Raw genomic sequence first — 14699 nt, 5'->3', positions numbered from 1 at the left:
CCAGAGCTCGAACCCGTGTCCCCTGCATTGGCAGGCAGATTCTTAACCACTAAGCCACCAGGGAAGTCCCTTTCCTGAGCTTCTTATTAAGCACCTTGTGGGACAATGTTATACATGCTTTAGAAAATGGTGATGACCATTTTGTGAATTTTTCTAAGCAACAAAAGAAAAATACCGTTTACGTTAGTCTTTCAAAAGTTAAGCAAGAGGGCTTCCCTGGTGGCACAGTGGTTGAAAGTCCGCCTGCTGATGCAGGAGACACGGGTTCGTGCCCCGGTCCGGGAGGATCCCACATGCCGCGGGGCGGCTGGGCCTGTGAGCCATGGCCGCTGAGCCTGCGCGTCCGGAGCCTGTGCTCCACAACGGGAGAGGCCACAACAGTGAGAGGCCTGCGTACCGCCAAAAAAAAAAAAAAAAGTTAAGCAGGAATTTAATTTGTAACTGATCACTAGCTTTTAAGGAGTTGAATTTCATGAACTTTACATTTAATATCTGGTTTACCCAATACTATAAATTGTTAAGTACAATACTATTTTTATATTAGTGTTGGAACTCCACATTAGTATTGGCCGTCAGTATATCTAGTTATTTCTCCTTTTAGTAATAATTTATAATTAACCTACTAAAAGGTAAATATTGCTTGAACACTAAAACCCAGCTTAGAATTAAGCCAGTAAAATTGCTCAATGATTTACCATTTGACCAGTTTTAACATGCCATTTTTTTTTTTTTTTTTTTTTTTTTTTTTTTTTTTTCTTTTTTTGCGGTACGCGGGGCTCTCACTGCTGTGGCCTCTCCCGTTGCGGAGCACAGGCTCCGGACGCGCAGGCCCAGCGGCCAAGGCTCACGGGCCCAGCCGCTCCGCAGCACGTGGGATCTTCCCGGACCGGGGCACGAACCCGTGTCCCCTGCATCGGCAAGGAGGACTCTCAACCACTGCGCCACCAGGGAAGCCCTAACATGCCATTTTTATAGCAAGATGTCAGGATGTGTAGGGAGAAATCTTCCTTAATTATTTGGGAAAGGATCTCAGCATAAAAGTGACACAGGAATGTAGAAAGATAAAAATTAATTGTTCATCCAAATATTTTGTGACATTTTCTTGGCAAAAATGTTACAGGAGTTGGGACATAAAAACTGTGTCAGATTTTTTTTCTTCAGTCCTGAGTTTATGCCTCTCCTGATGTTATGGTTGGTTACTTTCTATACTTCCTCCTTCTAAAGTCCTTTGGATCTTTCTGTTAATTTGTTATTAAATTATATTTCCTGTTGCCTAAGAACAATTTAGAACTTTCTGAGGTCACATATAGAAACCCTTGTACAGATTTCACTTGAATCTCTATCTGTCGTTGCTTCTTCAACTGGCAAGAAGATACCAGTGAGAATCTACAGGACAATTTATCATTGAAGCTGAGAGCAGTGATCCTCTGGCTTCTTTTGTTTACCTTCCTTTTTTAAAATAAATAAATAAACTTATTTATTTATTTATGGCTGCGTTGGGTCTTGGTTGCTGCGCGCTGGCTTTCTCTAGTTGCGGTGAGTGGGGGCTACTCTTCCTTGCGGTGAGTGGGGGCTACTCTTCCTTGCGGTGAGTGGGGGCTACTCTTCCTTGCGGTGCGCGGGCTTCTCATTGTGGTGGCTTCTCTTGTGGAGCACGGGAGCTAGGCACATGAGCTTCAGTAGTTGTGGCACGCGGGCTCAATAGTTGTTGTGGCTTGCAGGCTCCAGAGCGCGGGCTCAGTAGTTGTGGCTCTTGGGCTTAGTTGCTCCGTGGCACGTGGGATCTTACTGGACCAGCGCTCGAACCCGTGTCCCCTGCGTTGGCAGGCGGATTCTTAACCACTGCGCCACCAGGGAAGTCCCTGTTTACCTTCCTGTTCACTCTTCCTGCCTTCCACCTGTTCTTCAAATTATGCAAATAATGTACAATTAACTCTTAACATACAAAGTTGAAACAACTTAGAAAAATAACTAGCAAATGTGAAAATCCCCTTTCCCTTTTCTCCTACCCACAGGCTGTCTTCTTTCAGAGGGCTACCCCTATGAAACGTTCAATTTCCTTTGTGCACAATTACCATTTTCAGAGCTTGATGTGCACACATGCTCTACACACACCTTTCAGGGTAGTTCTTGTGGTTGTTTGTTCGTTTTATTTTTATAGCCCATAAATGGGATGATATGATTCATAGTGTTTTGAAATTTACACTTTTTCCCCTTCATTTTATAGTATTGTTCCATGTCTGGGCACAGCTAATATCATCATCAGTCATTTTAATGGCTCTGTGGGAATCCATGTGGGTCCCCCCCAGCCCCTTACAGTGTTACAGTAAATGTCCTGTAGGTCATCATTATGCACATATTTTATTATGGATTGTTAGGAGTGGAAATTGCTAGGTCAAAGAGTATGAGAAATGTATAAAGTTGCCTTCCATAAAATGTTTTTATTGCCACCAACAGTGGACTGATATTTTATTTTACTGCTAACACTGAAAATTGTCCATCCTTTACATTTTTGTTACTTTGGGAAGAACATCTAATTTATAATTCCTAGATTTTTAAGAGTGGAACACCTGCATACGTTTTCATGTGGCCTTTAGGTTTCTTATGTGAATTGCCTTTTCATATCTTTTGCCCATTTTATTTTGAAACTTCTTGGTTCGTAGGAGTTCTGTACATACTCAGGACTGTAATCCTTATTTATGTGTTGCAAATATTTTCTTCCTGTCACTTAGGTCTTATGTTTGTTTACAGTGGGTGTCTTTCTTTATGTAAAAGCTTTAATTTTTCTGAAATCAAAGTTGTGTAGTCTTTTATGGTTTCTGGGTCTTGCTTAGAAAGGCTTTTCTCCTTCAAAATGTAAAATATATTTATAAATATCTTCTATGTTTTCTTATATTATTAACTTTGTTATTTTTACATTTGGCTGTTTAATCATCTGGAGATAATTTTTATATGTGATGTGAGGTGGAGGGTAGCTTTTTTCATCCCCACATAAAAGACGGCTGACTCCTAAATAGTGCTTATTGAATAGGTTGTCCATATTCCCCACTCTTTTAAAATGCCACTTTTATCCTGAAGTAAGCTCTGAAAAAATACTTTGGTGGGTTGTGGGCATGGTGTCTTGTTCTCACATATATTAAAACTTAGTGTGAAGACACAGTAAAACTATGTTGTATTGACATCAGTACACGGGTTTCTCTTCTTATCCATTTTTCTCTTCTTAATCTAACACTATGTCTTTCGATTTTTCTTGGTTTTACATGTTAATTTTTGCTTATGTAAGAACTGTAGAGTTAATTGATCTTCCAGAAAGTTTCTTTTGGAGTTTTACTTTGAATTGCATTTAACATATAGATTACTGTTCGGGGATCAGGAGATCTTACACAACATCAAGTCTTCGCATACTAGAATGCATGTATCTCCTATTTATATTTTAGTGTAATTGTTGTGTTGTAACTTTAGCAAATTTACTCTTAGCGTTATCCTTACATGTCCCCCTTTCCCATTACAGTATTCCAAATGAATATTGTTATAGTTTTTGTATGTTGGTATCCTTATTGAACGTTGATACTAGGTTTAGTAGATTTTTCAGTTGATTTAAAAATTTTTTCTACGTAGGCCGTTATATTAATCTGTAATCAGTTTAAGTATTCATACCTCTTTTTTTCCCCCATGCCTTATTGCATTGGTTAGTGTTGCTGAAATAGTGCTGATTAACAGGAACAATAGTTTGCTTGCTGCCATTTTTTTCCTTAGACACAGTGCTTTCTAATGGTTCACCAAAAAGCTTGACATTTATAGCAAAGATCTGGTAGGTACCCTTTATTTGCTTGAGAAGTTATCTTTTGCTTCTCATGTTTTTACCCTTTCAGTAAACTTAAGAGTCTTCATATGGCCAGATTTCTTTTATTTTGCATTCTTATGTGTATGTTAGTTTGGCTGGGTAGAGAGTCTAGATTCAGATGGTATTTTCTGTGTATACACATATACATGCATATGTGCACATATACACAAACACAAATTTTTTTAAAAAAGGTAATGCAATATTCTAGCGTAGTAGAATTTTCCTTTGGCTCCTCCTAAGCTAAAATTTTGAGTCTCTATTAAGTTCACACAAGTACTAGCTAATTTATGTAAACTTGAGATAGTGCGTATCCAGATAATCAGCACTAAATTAAGTGAAACAGGATTTGGACTCTTAATGTCTATATTAATTTCCTGTGTAGATTCCTTTCTCTATCGTGGTGTGGCAATTATTGTGAACTGACGAGTCCTCTTAAGGCAGTGAGAGGCATTACAGAATAGGGTCACGAACTAGCCTGTGGGCCAAATCCATACTGCAGTTTGTTTTGGTACATGAAGTCTTATTGGGACCTAGCCAAGCCCATTCATTTACATACTATCTGTTGCTCTTTTTGTGCTATGACAGCTGAGTTTAGTTGCAACAGAGACCTGTGGCTTGCAAAGCGAAAAATATTTAGTATCTCGCCTGTTGAAGAAAAAGTTTGCTGACCCCTGGTGTAGCATAGTGGAAAGAGAGAGTTTAGACTGGAGGCAAAGTGAAGTGGATTTACATCCTTGCTCTGTCTTTTACTATCACTCTGAGTCATTATTTTTCTTCTGAAAGCTCAGTTTTCTGATACATAAAATAATATTATGAGGTTGTTGAGATTGTTAAATAAAATAATGTGTGTATTGTGTCTAGTCTTGCAGTAAGGATGCAAGTGGTAGCAATTATTTCACAAATCATTAAAAGGCCAGAATTTATGTGGCCACTCACGCAGTCTTGTGTTTCTAGGATGTAATTTTTAGTTCTTGTTTGAAATTTTCTTTTCTAGTAGTAAGGAATTCTTTACCAGGAAAAAGAGAAACAGGTATAAATTTGTTTTTATCTATTGCTGCATAATAAATTACCCCCAAATTTACCATCTTGAACCAACCATTTCCATAGGTCAGGAATTCAGAAGCATCTAGGTGGTTCAGGCTCAGGGTCTCTTAGGAAGTTGTAGTTAAGATATTGGCTAGAGCTGTAGTCATCTGAAGGTTTGGCTGGGGCTGGAGGATCCATTTCCCAGATGGCTTACTCGCATGGCTCTTGGCAGGAGGCCTTAATTTCTTAGTCTCTCCAGAGGGTGTCTTGAGTTCCTCAAGACATGGTAGCTGGCCACGCTAGAGAGCAAGGAGGAAGCCATAACACCTTTAATGTTCTCTTCTCTTGACATAACACCCTGCCACTTCCTTTACATTTTAATTTGTTGAGTGGGTCACCAGGTACAACCTATACTTGAGTGGGAAGGAGAAATCAAAGAATTTGTGGACGTATTTTTAACTGCCATGTTCTGCATTCTGAACACAAATTACTTACATTCTTAATGCAAAATATACTTGCCCCTCTCAAGGCCTCTGTAAGTCTCATCCCATTACAGCATTAGTTCAAAGTCCAGATCGTTATCTTGTGAATGAGGTGCAGATGTTGATGAGGTTTTTTGAATATGGTTCTTTAGTGTAGCTCTTCAAGTAGAGTTCTTGATATGAAATCCTGTGAATTAGAGTTCTTGATAAGAAATCCTGTGAACCAGTATAAAGTGGTGAGAGAGAGGCTAGGCGCCCACTGTAGACACAAAGGGGTGGTGAGGGGGGAACGGGAGGCACATTGGAGTTACTGGTTCATGTCAATTCTCAAGTCCAGTTGGGTCCAGGTTAGCAGTTCTTTGATGAGGACTCGAGACCTAGGAATAATTCTTTATGGATCTTGGCTCTGCCCTCTGGGTTCCTGGTTCTACCTTCTGAATCCTTCTTTTTTCTTGAAAGTTAGCGTTTGTCTGCAGCTAAGTAGTTTCTTAATCCGCTTCCAAAATTTGGGGGTGGGGTGTCTGAAGACCTCTTTTCATTTTATGCTATGTTCCTTTCAGTCCAAGTTTCCGTGTTTCTACCGTTATAATTCTCTTTTAAACTTCATGAATCTTGTGTGAATCTCATTGAAATCCACATGCACAAGTATCTTTGTCTACTTTGAGATCTTGCTGAGAGGACAAAACTTCTAAGTTTCTTAGAAGGTCTGCTGTGTGATTGAGAGGATCTGTGGATCACACCCTTAAAATTTTTAAGAGAACCTTTGTTTGACTAGTAACTGAGACACCATTTTTCTGAATTCTGAGTCTTAACAAAAGATTTTAAAGCCAAATTCTCTGCTCTCCCTTTTGACATGTTTTCCTGGCAGTGCCCTGTGTTTGATCTTTGCTCAGCAGTCATTTCTGGAGAGGTTGAGAATTTTCAAAAACCTCAAGTCCCTGCTCCTTCCTTTAGTTTCTTTCTCTTGCATTTTTGCTAGAAGCAGCAAGAAGAATCAGGTACCATCTTCAAACCTCTTCTCCCCCCCACCCGCCCCATGTTTTGGGGCCTAGAAATCCACCTAACGGGATCATCCGGTTCACTTGATGCATTTTATAAGTGTTGCTAAGCTGTCTGCCTCTATGTGATTATAAGTGTTCCTCACTTCACTTTAGCCCTCACTTGCATCCTCTTCAAAATCTAGATATCTATTAATAGTCTAAGGCTCTTAAGCTTACATTAATTCTCTTTTCCAAGTCTTCTCACCTTTGGCCACTCTCTGTCCCAGAGCCACTCCCCGCATTTTAGGGTTTTATTGCAGCAGCATCGCACTTCCAGGGACCAAAATATGTTGGTTGTCTATCGCTACATAACAAATTGCTTAGCAGATTTAAACAACAAACATTTATTTCCCAGAGGTACTGGGGGCCAGGAATTCAAAAGTCGCTTAGCTGTATGATTGGAAAGACTTATGGTCTCTCAGGAGGTTGCAGTCGCGATGTCAGCCAAGGCACCTGAAGGATTGGAGAATCTGCTTCCAAGGTGGCATGGCCAGAGGACTGTTCTTGGCCACACGGGTCTTTACATGAGGTGGTTCGGGTTTCTTCACACCATGACAGCTGGCTTCCTCTGAGTGATCCAAGGGAAAGCAAGGAGGAATCCACAGTGCTTTTGTGTCCTAATCTTGGATGTCATACACTTTCATTTCTAGTACATTCTATCAGTGAGAAGTGAGTCACTAAGTATAGCCCACATTTAAGGGAAAGGGAAATAGACTCCACTTTTTGAAGGGAAGAATTTGGGGGCATATTTAAAAATCACCACAGTGGTGGTATATTTTAGAATGAATTTTTTCATTTCTCATTATTAACAAGTATTTTCCAACTAAATACTGATTGTACACGTAGCTTTCAGATTTATTGCTTTAAGTCTAAACAGTACAGATTTTCCACTTTATTATGGCATGTTTATCAGTGATTTCCAGTCTTTCTTTGAAACATTCTATAGTTGTACCTCAAGGGATATTGTTAATTTTTAATGTCAAATTTTAAATTTACTGTGTAGTTATTCATTATTCCTTCAACAAATATTTGAGTGTTTCCTCTGTTTTGGTATGCTGCTAGGCCCTGTCAATACAAAGATTATGAGTAAAACAAGGTCTCTTCCACCAAGGAACTGACGGTCTAAAAGAGAAATAGATGTATAAACAAAGTATTATGACAAGCAGAATATGTGAGGCACAGTGGCAGCACTGTTTGACAGGATTAGAGAAGGCATAACTAAGAAGGCCTGGGACCGTGCCATAGAGTTATGAACCAGCTTGTCACATTCCTGGAATTGCAGGTGGTTTACCGTCGCTAGAGGAGCTCGCGTGCTTTTGGGTTTTGCTATGGTTGCCACAGTAGGGTGGGTCTCGCAAGTTTTTTGAGGAGGTTAGTGTTCTTTAGCAAATGTGGCACTATTAAAGGGTACACATAGGCATATGAACATGTGTAACATGAAAGATTTTTAGTGGGAGTTTATATGGGAATATTACATAGTAATTGATCATTTCTAATCTGATTAACACGTTGGTAATTTTATTAACACTTGCTGCTTACAGCAAACATGTCTGACAAAGAGCTAAAGAAGCTACGTAATAAGCAAAGAAGAGCTCAAAAGAAAGCCCAGATAGAGGAAGAGAAAAAAAATGCAGAAAAAGAAAAGCAGCAGAGAAATCAGAAAAAGAAGAAGGACGATGATGATGAGGAAATTGGAGGTCCAAAAGAAGAACTTATTCCCGAGAAGCTGGCCAAGGTACTTAAGAATAGTGTTTGGCACAATTGAGTGAATTTCATGACCACCTATTGTCATTTTATGTGGTCTTATTCAGCCAATTTGATTATAGATTTTAGAGTAAAAAAATCACTTTAATTTTTAGCTTGCTTTCCATTCCTTCCTTCCTTCCTTCCTTCCTTCCTTCCTTCCTTCCTTCCTTCCTTTTCTTCTCTCTCTCTTTTGTTCTGATTGTATCTCACATTTAGAACTTGAAGTAATGGTTCTGACCCAGAGTAATCCAGTATATGGTATATTGGAGAGTTTTGGCTTTTGAGTCATTCTGATCTGGGGCCACATATTAGCTCTTACGCTTCGTTGTGTATCTTGGACATTTTGTCTAACCTCTCTGATGGTTTTCTCAAATATAAAATGGGACTCGGAAAAATCCCTACTAGGCAGAAATGTTAGGACTAGAGAAAATATATGTGTAAAGAATGTAGTGTCTGTTGTAAGTGGTAACATTGAACTTTTTATATCTAGCCTAAATTGAGGTTTTTAAAAAGTGAATTCTGTATGTCTCTCTCTCACTCATGTTGTCAGTTTACACTATTTCTTTATTGTATTTACTATTTGTACCTAATATCTTAAAAGTCCTCAAATATTTTCCCCAAGCCAAAATCTTATCTGCCATTTTTAAACTATTAAGCTGAAACCAAGGCATTCGTTGTCCTGTGAATCATTTTCATCAGTAACATACATACGCACTTTTCTTCTGGCCCTCGACACCCTCCTACTCCACGTGCAGATAATTGCATGATTTACTACCTTAAAGCAATAACATAAGCATATTGCCCTAGAGTTCAGTTTAGCCTTACTAGTAACTAAAAATTCAAAGTCATTGATTGCTTTATAACTAAGGAAAATTATAATACCTAATGAATAGAGTTGGAAAATATTTTTAGAATTATATCAGAGCAGATGGACAGTAATATCTCATGGCAATATTACTGTTAAGAACCATAGATAAAGTAGCTTGGATTTCACAAAGCTGTATGTACAAATAATTGTGTGCTTTCTAAGAACAAAGATACTGCCTTTTTATTGTTGTTGGGAGCTTACTGGAAGAATATACAGGGACGTGAAGAGCACCGAAAATTGACCTTTTAGGCCCCATGGAAAACTACAGAGTTACTCGGGGATAATACCAGCTTTAGGGGCTTTTCATCTTTATGCCTCAGCATTTTTTCTTGCTACCACTTTTACCACCATCACTGACTGCCTGCCACTGTCATTCTTTCCACTTGCTTTCTCTGTGTCCCACAATTTTATTTAATGACTTTTTTTCTTGTAGCTCTTTATGTCTCGCATTATAGTTCTTAAAGAGGGGATCTGTTTGGATTTAGTAAGTGTCCAATAAGGAGTACCCCACAGAGCAGAATTCTTGTACCAGGTCTCCTTATACACTATTCCATTTTCTTTGTGTTTCACCTATAATGGCTGCTTTGGGGCCAGATGTCAAGTTGTAGTCTAAACATTTGTAGCTAGAGGGTTGTAGTCTCACAACCAAATAATGCCTACATAAAGTGCTTCTGACTGCTTTATTTGAAAGGAGCCTAGTGGAAGGCACCCACCTTCATGGACTGCTCTTCAGTATATGCCGTTCTTACCTGTTAGGCGCATAACACCTTTCTCTTCCAAGGATGACTGCCTCCAAGATGCCCCTGTCTGATAGCATCCACAGTCACCCATATTGCAGTGCGGTGGCAAGGCCAGATTACACCAAGCCCTCATAATCGGGAGGGACGCTGTAGGCTATTTTAAAAACTGCCTGCCAATTCTGGGTCTATAATCTGTAGTTGCCTTTTTTGGGGAGGGGGGTTATATTTCATCATTCTTCCAGGTAGTAAATGATAAATTCAGTTCACCAGTTCAGGATAATTTAAATAAAATAAAAGCATTGTTAAATTGCAGTTATTCCAGTGAAGAAGGAGAGAAGGAAAATAGGAAGAGGTTTAGTTAGTGAGTTTAATATTGAATTAACTGAGTATACATCTGAAAGCTTGGTGGAATCTGTATTGCTTGTTTAGCCAGGGTATCATGAGCAGTAGGTGGTAGTTGGTATTCATGAGTTTTCTCCTGTACTGTGCGTCCTATGCCCCTCCGTGCCTTTGGCCGGCATTCCTCTCAACTGGATTGTTTTTCCTTCTATGCACACACACGTTCCTTACAAGGCTAATAAGTCTTTAGCACTCTGTCTGTATGGTGTTTATTTTTAAACTTCAGTTTTAAGCTAGCATACGGTGTTAGACTTTGTGTCGCTGTGCTGCGAGTATAGGGAGATACACTCCTATACAACATATTTTAACACTCGGATTAGAGTTCAGGCCAGTTTATAAATTTTAAAATTTCACGTTAAAAAAAATGCCCTTGCAAATGTCTTAAATGGCCCATCAACACAGTGCAGTCCCTTTCTGTATCTATTTAACTTAGGTAAATTCAAATCTTGACGGGATGTAACTTTTTTTCGAGACAGAGACAGAAAAGAGTATGCATGATGCTGGCAATTCCATCCAATACTTCTCTCAGTGGACATAGGACCCCACCTGAGTTTGAGGTGGGGGAGGTATGACTGCCGTCTCAGTTCTTGTGCTTCTCAGAGTGTGACTATCTTGCTACAATGATTGGTACTTAAATGTGTGGTTTTCATACATATAATGCAAACTAGTGATATTATATATTCATACCTATATCTATGTGTCTGTCTCAACAACTTCAGGGATTTTCAAGGGTGGTTTTGACTTTTTTTTTTTTTTTTTTTTTTGCGGTACGCGGGCCTCTCACTGTTGTGGGCTCTCCCGTTGCGGAGCACAGGCTCCAGACGCGCAGGCTCAGCGGCCGTGGCTCACGGGCGCAGCCGCTCCGCGGCATGTGGGATCTTCCTGGACCGGGGCACAAACCCTCGCCCCCTGCATCGGCAGGCGGACTCTCAACCACTGCGCCACCAGGGAAGCCCTGACTTCTTTTTTTAATCTTAAAGCACTGATTGTAGAGCGTCATCCCTATTTCATATGCTTTTGTTTATACCACCCGCTACTGCACTGTATATATGTAAATGTAGGAATGCAGTTAGCTTTATTTTGGTTATGCACCTATATTTATTGTTTAGATTTAGCTTGACAAAATCTTCCCTGTGCGAGGCACACAGGAGCATGTGGGGGCAAGAGACCCACATCTCCTTTGAGGGCGTATGTTTTCATTTCTGAGAACTGCAGACAGAATACATTCCTCTCTTTTTCCTTTCCAAATCAGACACTTGGTTTCAGTCAGTGTAATGCTTGTCAAATGCTCGCTTCCACTTCCCAATATCCTTTTTTGTTTCTATTTTATAATAATAACAGCTATATCTCCCTGGAGTAAATTATCGGGGTCAATACAGTGACCCTCATTTCCATCTGTACCTCTTGAGGAATGAAAAGCTTGATGTACCTGGGTGGCAGTTTCAGTTTCCAGCTCTCTGCCTTTCCCTGGTAACTATTTCTCCCCTGTATACCACACATTCTAACTCAGTAGAGCATAGAGTCATGGGAATAGGAAGCCGAATATTTACAAATGTGAGAAAGGCACACTTATGAGGGCCCTTGTTTTCTCCTCTGTCTCTTGATATCTACAGCTATTAGAGTGATGCTGTCATATATTGATTTCTGGCAGATATCCTTAAGAAGAGCGGCTAGTGCTTTACATACCAGTACAAGGTAGATCCTATAGACACCGTTTATGGCTTGACTTGGTTTTGTTTGTTTGTTTGTTTTGTTTTGTTTTGAATGCTATTAAATAATTTCCTTGGCCAGAAAATGTATTGGTGAAATCACAATTTACTGTACTGGCAGAAGCATGTTGGACAGATATGGCATATCCGAATTCCATTGAGGGTAAATTGTTATTGCCTCTGTGATGAGAGAAGGTGAATATAGGACCCAGATGTTCAGTGCCCTTCTGATAAATACAGTGTTGTTACCTACCTCCACCCCAGTCTACAGAGAATAGTCTTGTCTCCGTACTCAGTCTGGGAGTAGAGTAGCACAATTATCTAGTAAGCATTATACTTGCCCGGTAATATCACAGATATGTAATTAGTACATTTATATAATTAATGAAGGGTGGTAGAGACAGAGTTCTAGAAATATAAATCTTTTCCAATGACATCTCACCAATAGTATGGCATTTGAATAAATGTAGATTTCTATAGAATTTATAGTGGAACAAAGCAACACAGAGTGGATGCTGTACTATTTTTTGATAGCTTGATTATACTCAGCATTCACTCATTCTTCAATGTTCTCTGCAGTTTTTAAGCCCTTTTCATCCTATTTCACTTCCCTTCTCTGTCTTTTTTTTTTCCCTTGGCTATCTTACCTGTTTCTCATACTGTCTTTCTTTTCCTGGTTTTGGTTCTATTTAATCTTCTTCTTTACTTGTTGGATAGTTTCCATCCAGAGATAATGTATAATCTCAACAGTTAAAAACCAGTGAGGGGTTCAAAATCCTCTTCCTTTAGATTATGGGTGGGTGAAATATGACACTGTATTTCTGGGTGACTGGTAAGTGATTTTTAGCAAAAAAGTGTTTTTGATAGAAAGAGTAAATTCACATCCCCCCAAAATCTTGCTTCCATTTGTATAATATCTTTTATTTTTGTTAGGTTGAAACTCCATTGGAAGAAGCTATTAAATTTTTAACTCCGTTGAAGAACTTGGTGAAGAACAAGATAGAAACTCATCTTTTTGCCTTTGAGATTTACTTTAGGAAAGGTAGGCAATTAGGGTACAGTGGCCCTGATAAGATCGATCACGGAATTTCTTAGCTACAGTCACCCAGTTCTGATAGCCTCACCACTGTAGGGTGTTTTGGCAAATGCCAGTGTGACTTCCTCACAGAAATGCCTCCTGTTTACAACATGCTGTGGAGAAGTTTGATGATGTGATTATATCTTCTAGGACATTAGCATCAAAAATAGATGTACAATATATAACCAGGATTAAGGTGAAATATAGGCATTATCGTGTTCATATGTGGATAAAATTTAGTAAATACATAATACACATAGATCTTAGAATAGTGTCTGATACACAGTAAGCATTAAATAAATGTCAGCTATTAGCCATTGTTATAAATAGAAGATGTGATGTTTGAGGTGTATCTTGAAGAATGTACCATACTTCTAAAAGAAAAGATGCACAGAAGGGAAGAGTATCCATGAAGAAAACACAAGTGTGTGTAAGTAATGTTGAGGTTATCTGTATTGCCTGAGCTACATAAAGGATAAATGGAGGGTCTTGGTTACCAGATTTAGAATTCTTATAGGCTATACGTAGTAGATACTAAGAAGATTTTACAGTATTGAATTAATGTAATCCAAGTGGTTCATTGAAAAAAAGTTTATCACTGAGGTGACACATATTGAAGGAAAGAGAAACTGGTTAGTAACATCTGATAAAAAGTTACTGCTCCAAACAGTGTAACTGTCCTGCTAAACAAGATAGAATAAAATGGTACCTCTATAGAGTACCCATGCTGGGACTTCCCTGGTGGTCTAGTGGGTAAGGCTCCATGCTCCCAGTGCAGGGGGCCTGGGTTCCATCCCTGGTCAGGGAACTAGATCCCACATGCATGCCACAACTAAGAAGTCCGCATGCTGCAATGAAGGTCCGGTGTGCTGTAACTAAGACCCAGTGCAGCCAAAATAAATAAATATTTTAAAATAAATAAAATAAATTTAAAAAATCATGTTTATCAAATGCCAGGAAGAGGTTGCTATATAGAGAAGCCAGGGATTGACAGGGGAGGAACAGTCAGGTAGAAGGGAAACCATTTCATGTGTCACAAAACACAAGAAAGGCATAAACAATATTAGTTTCAAGCGTAAACAATGAAGTTTTCTAAGTAATGGGAAAAATTAGTTTATTTGACTACAAAAAAGAGGTTAGGGAATGAAATGGCTTCACAATTTTCTTGTTTATATGGCATTAGTTCAAGTAATGTTGAATGCTATCTAAATTTTTTATACTTAATAAAACCTTTTTTTCTTAAAGAATGTTGTGTGGAAAATATTAGCTAATGTTGCTAATCTGAGGAAATCATTTGCTTTAGTCATATGTTGCAGTTCAGATGTGATTGACTCTAAATGAGTTTTTCTATTTGTAAGAAATTAGTGCTCCAAAGGAGGACATCTCTTTTTATCAAATGATCAAAATATATCTTTTTCTTTTTATAGAAAAGTTTCTTTTGATGCTACAATCAGTAAAGAGGGCATTTGCTATTGATTCTAGTCATCCCTGGCTTCATGAATGTATGATTCGACTCTTTAGTACTGGTATGTTTTTGTTTTCCATTACTTAAGTATTTGACTGCAGTAGTTGATAGTGACTGTATAAGTGATTTGTACAAGTTTATCATAAACTCAATCATTTTAAGGCTGCTGTGTATTAAATTAGCTGAGGGGGAAAAAAAAGTGTTCTTTGTGGTAAAGGTCTTTATTTTCAGGCTAGAAATGTTACCTGATTTTGACATAGAATCATTCAGTCCAAATATTTGAGAATCACCTTTATTTCTGT

At 38.7% G+C, this 14699-nt stretch overlaps 1 protein-coding gene across 3 annotated transcripts in view; it reads left to right on the top strand.

Moving 5' to 3' along the window:
* Positions 1-14699, top strand: part of NAA15 (N-alpha-acetyltransferase 15, NatA auxiliary subunit) — a 79842-nt gene that overhangs the window by 50339 nt on the left and 14804 nt on the right. For all 3 annotated transcript variants that reach the window (XM_079919623.1, XM_079919622.1, XM_079919621.1), the window contains exons 15-17: positions 7934-8127; positions 12788-12896; positions 14360-14458. In XM_079919623.1, coding sequence (XP_079775749.1) covers positions 7934-8127; positions 12788-12896; positions 14360-14458 — 402 coding nt within the window. The remainder of the gene's footprint in view (positions 1-7933; positions 8128-12787; positions 12897-14359; positions 14459-14699) is intronic.

This window comes from Stenella coeruleoalba (assembly GCF_951394435.1).
Source record: "Stenella coeruleoalba genome assembly, chromosome: 4".
In the NCBI taxonomy this organism is placed as follows: Eukaryota; Metazoa; Chordata; class Mammalia; order Artiodactyla; family Delphinidae; genus Stenella; species Stenella coeruleoalba.
The sequence above is the reverse complement of the archived record's forward strand: the minus strand, read 5'-3'. Positions and strand labels throughout refer to the sequence as shown.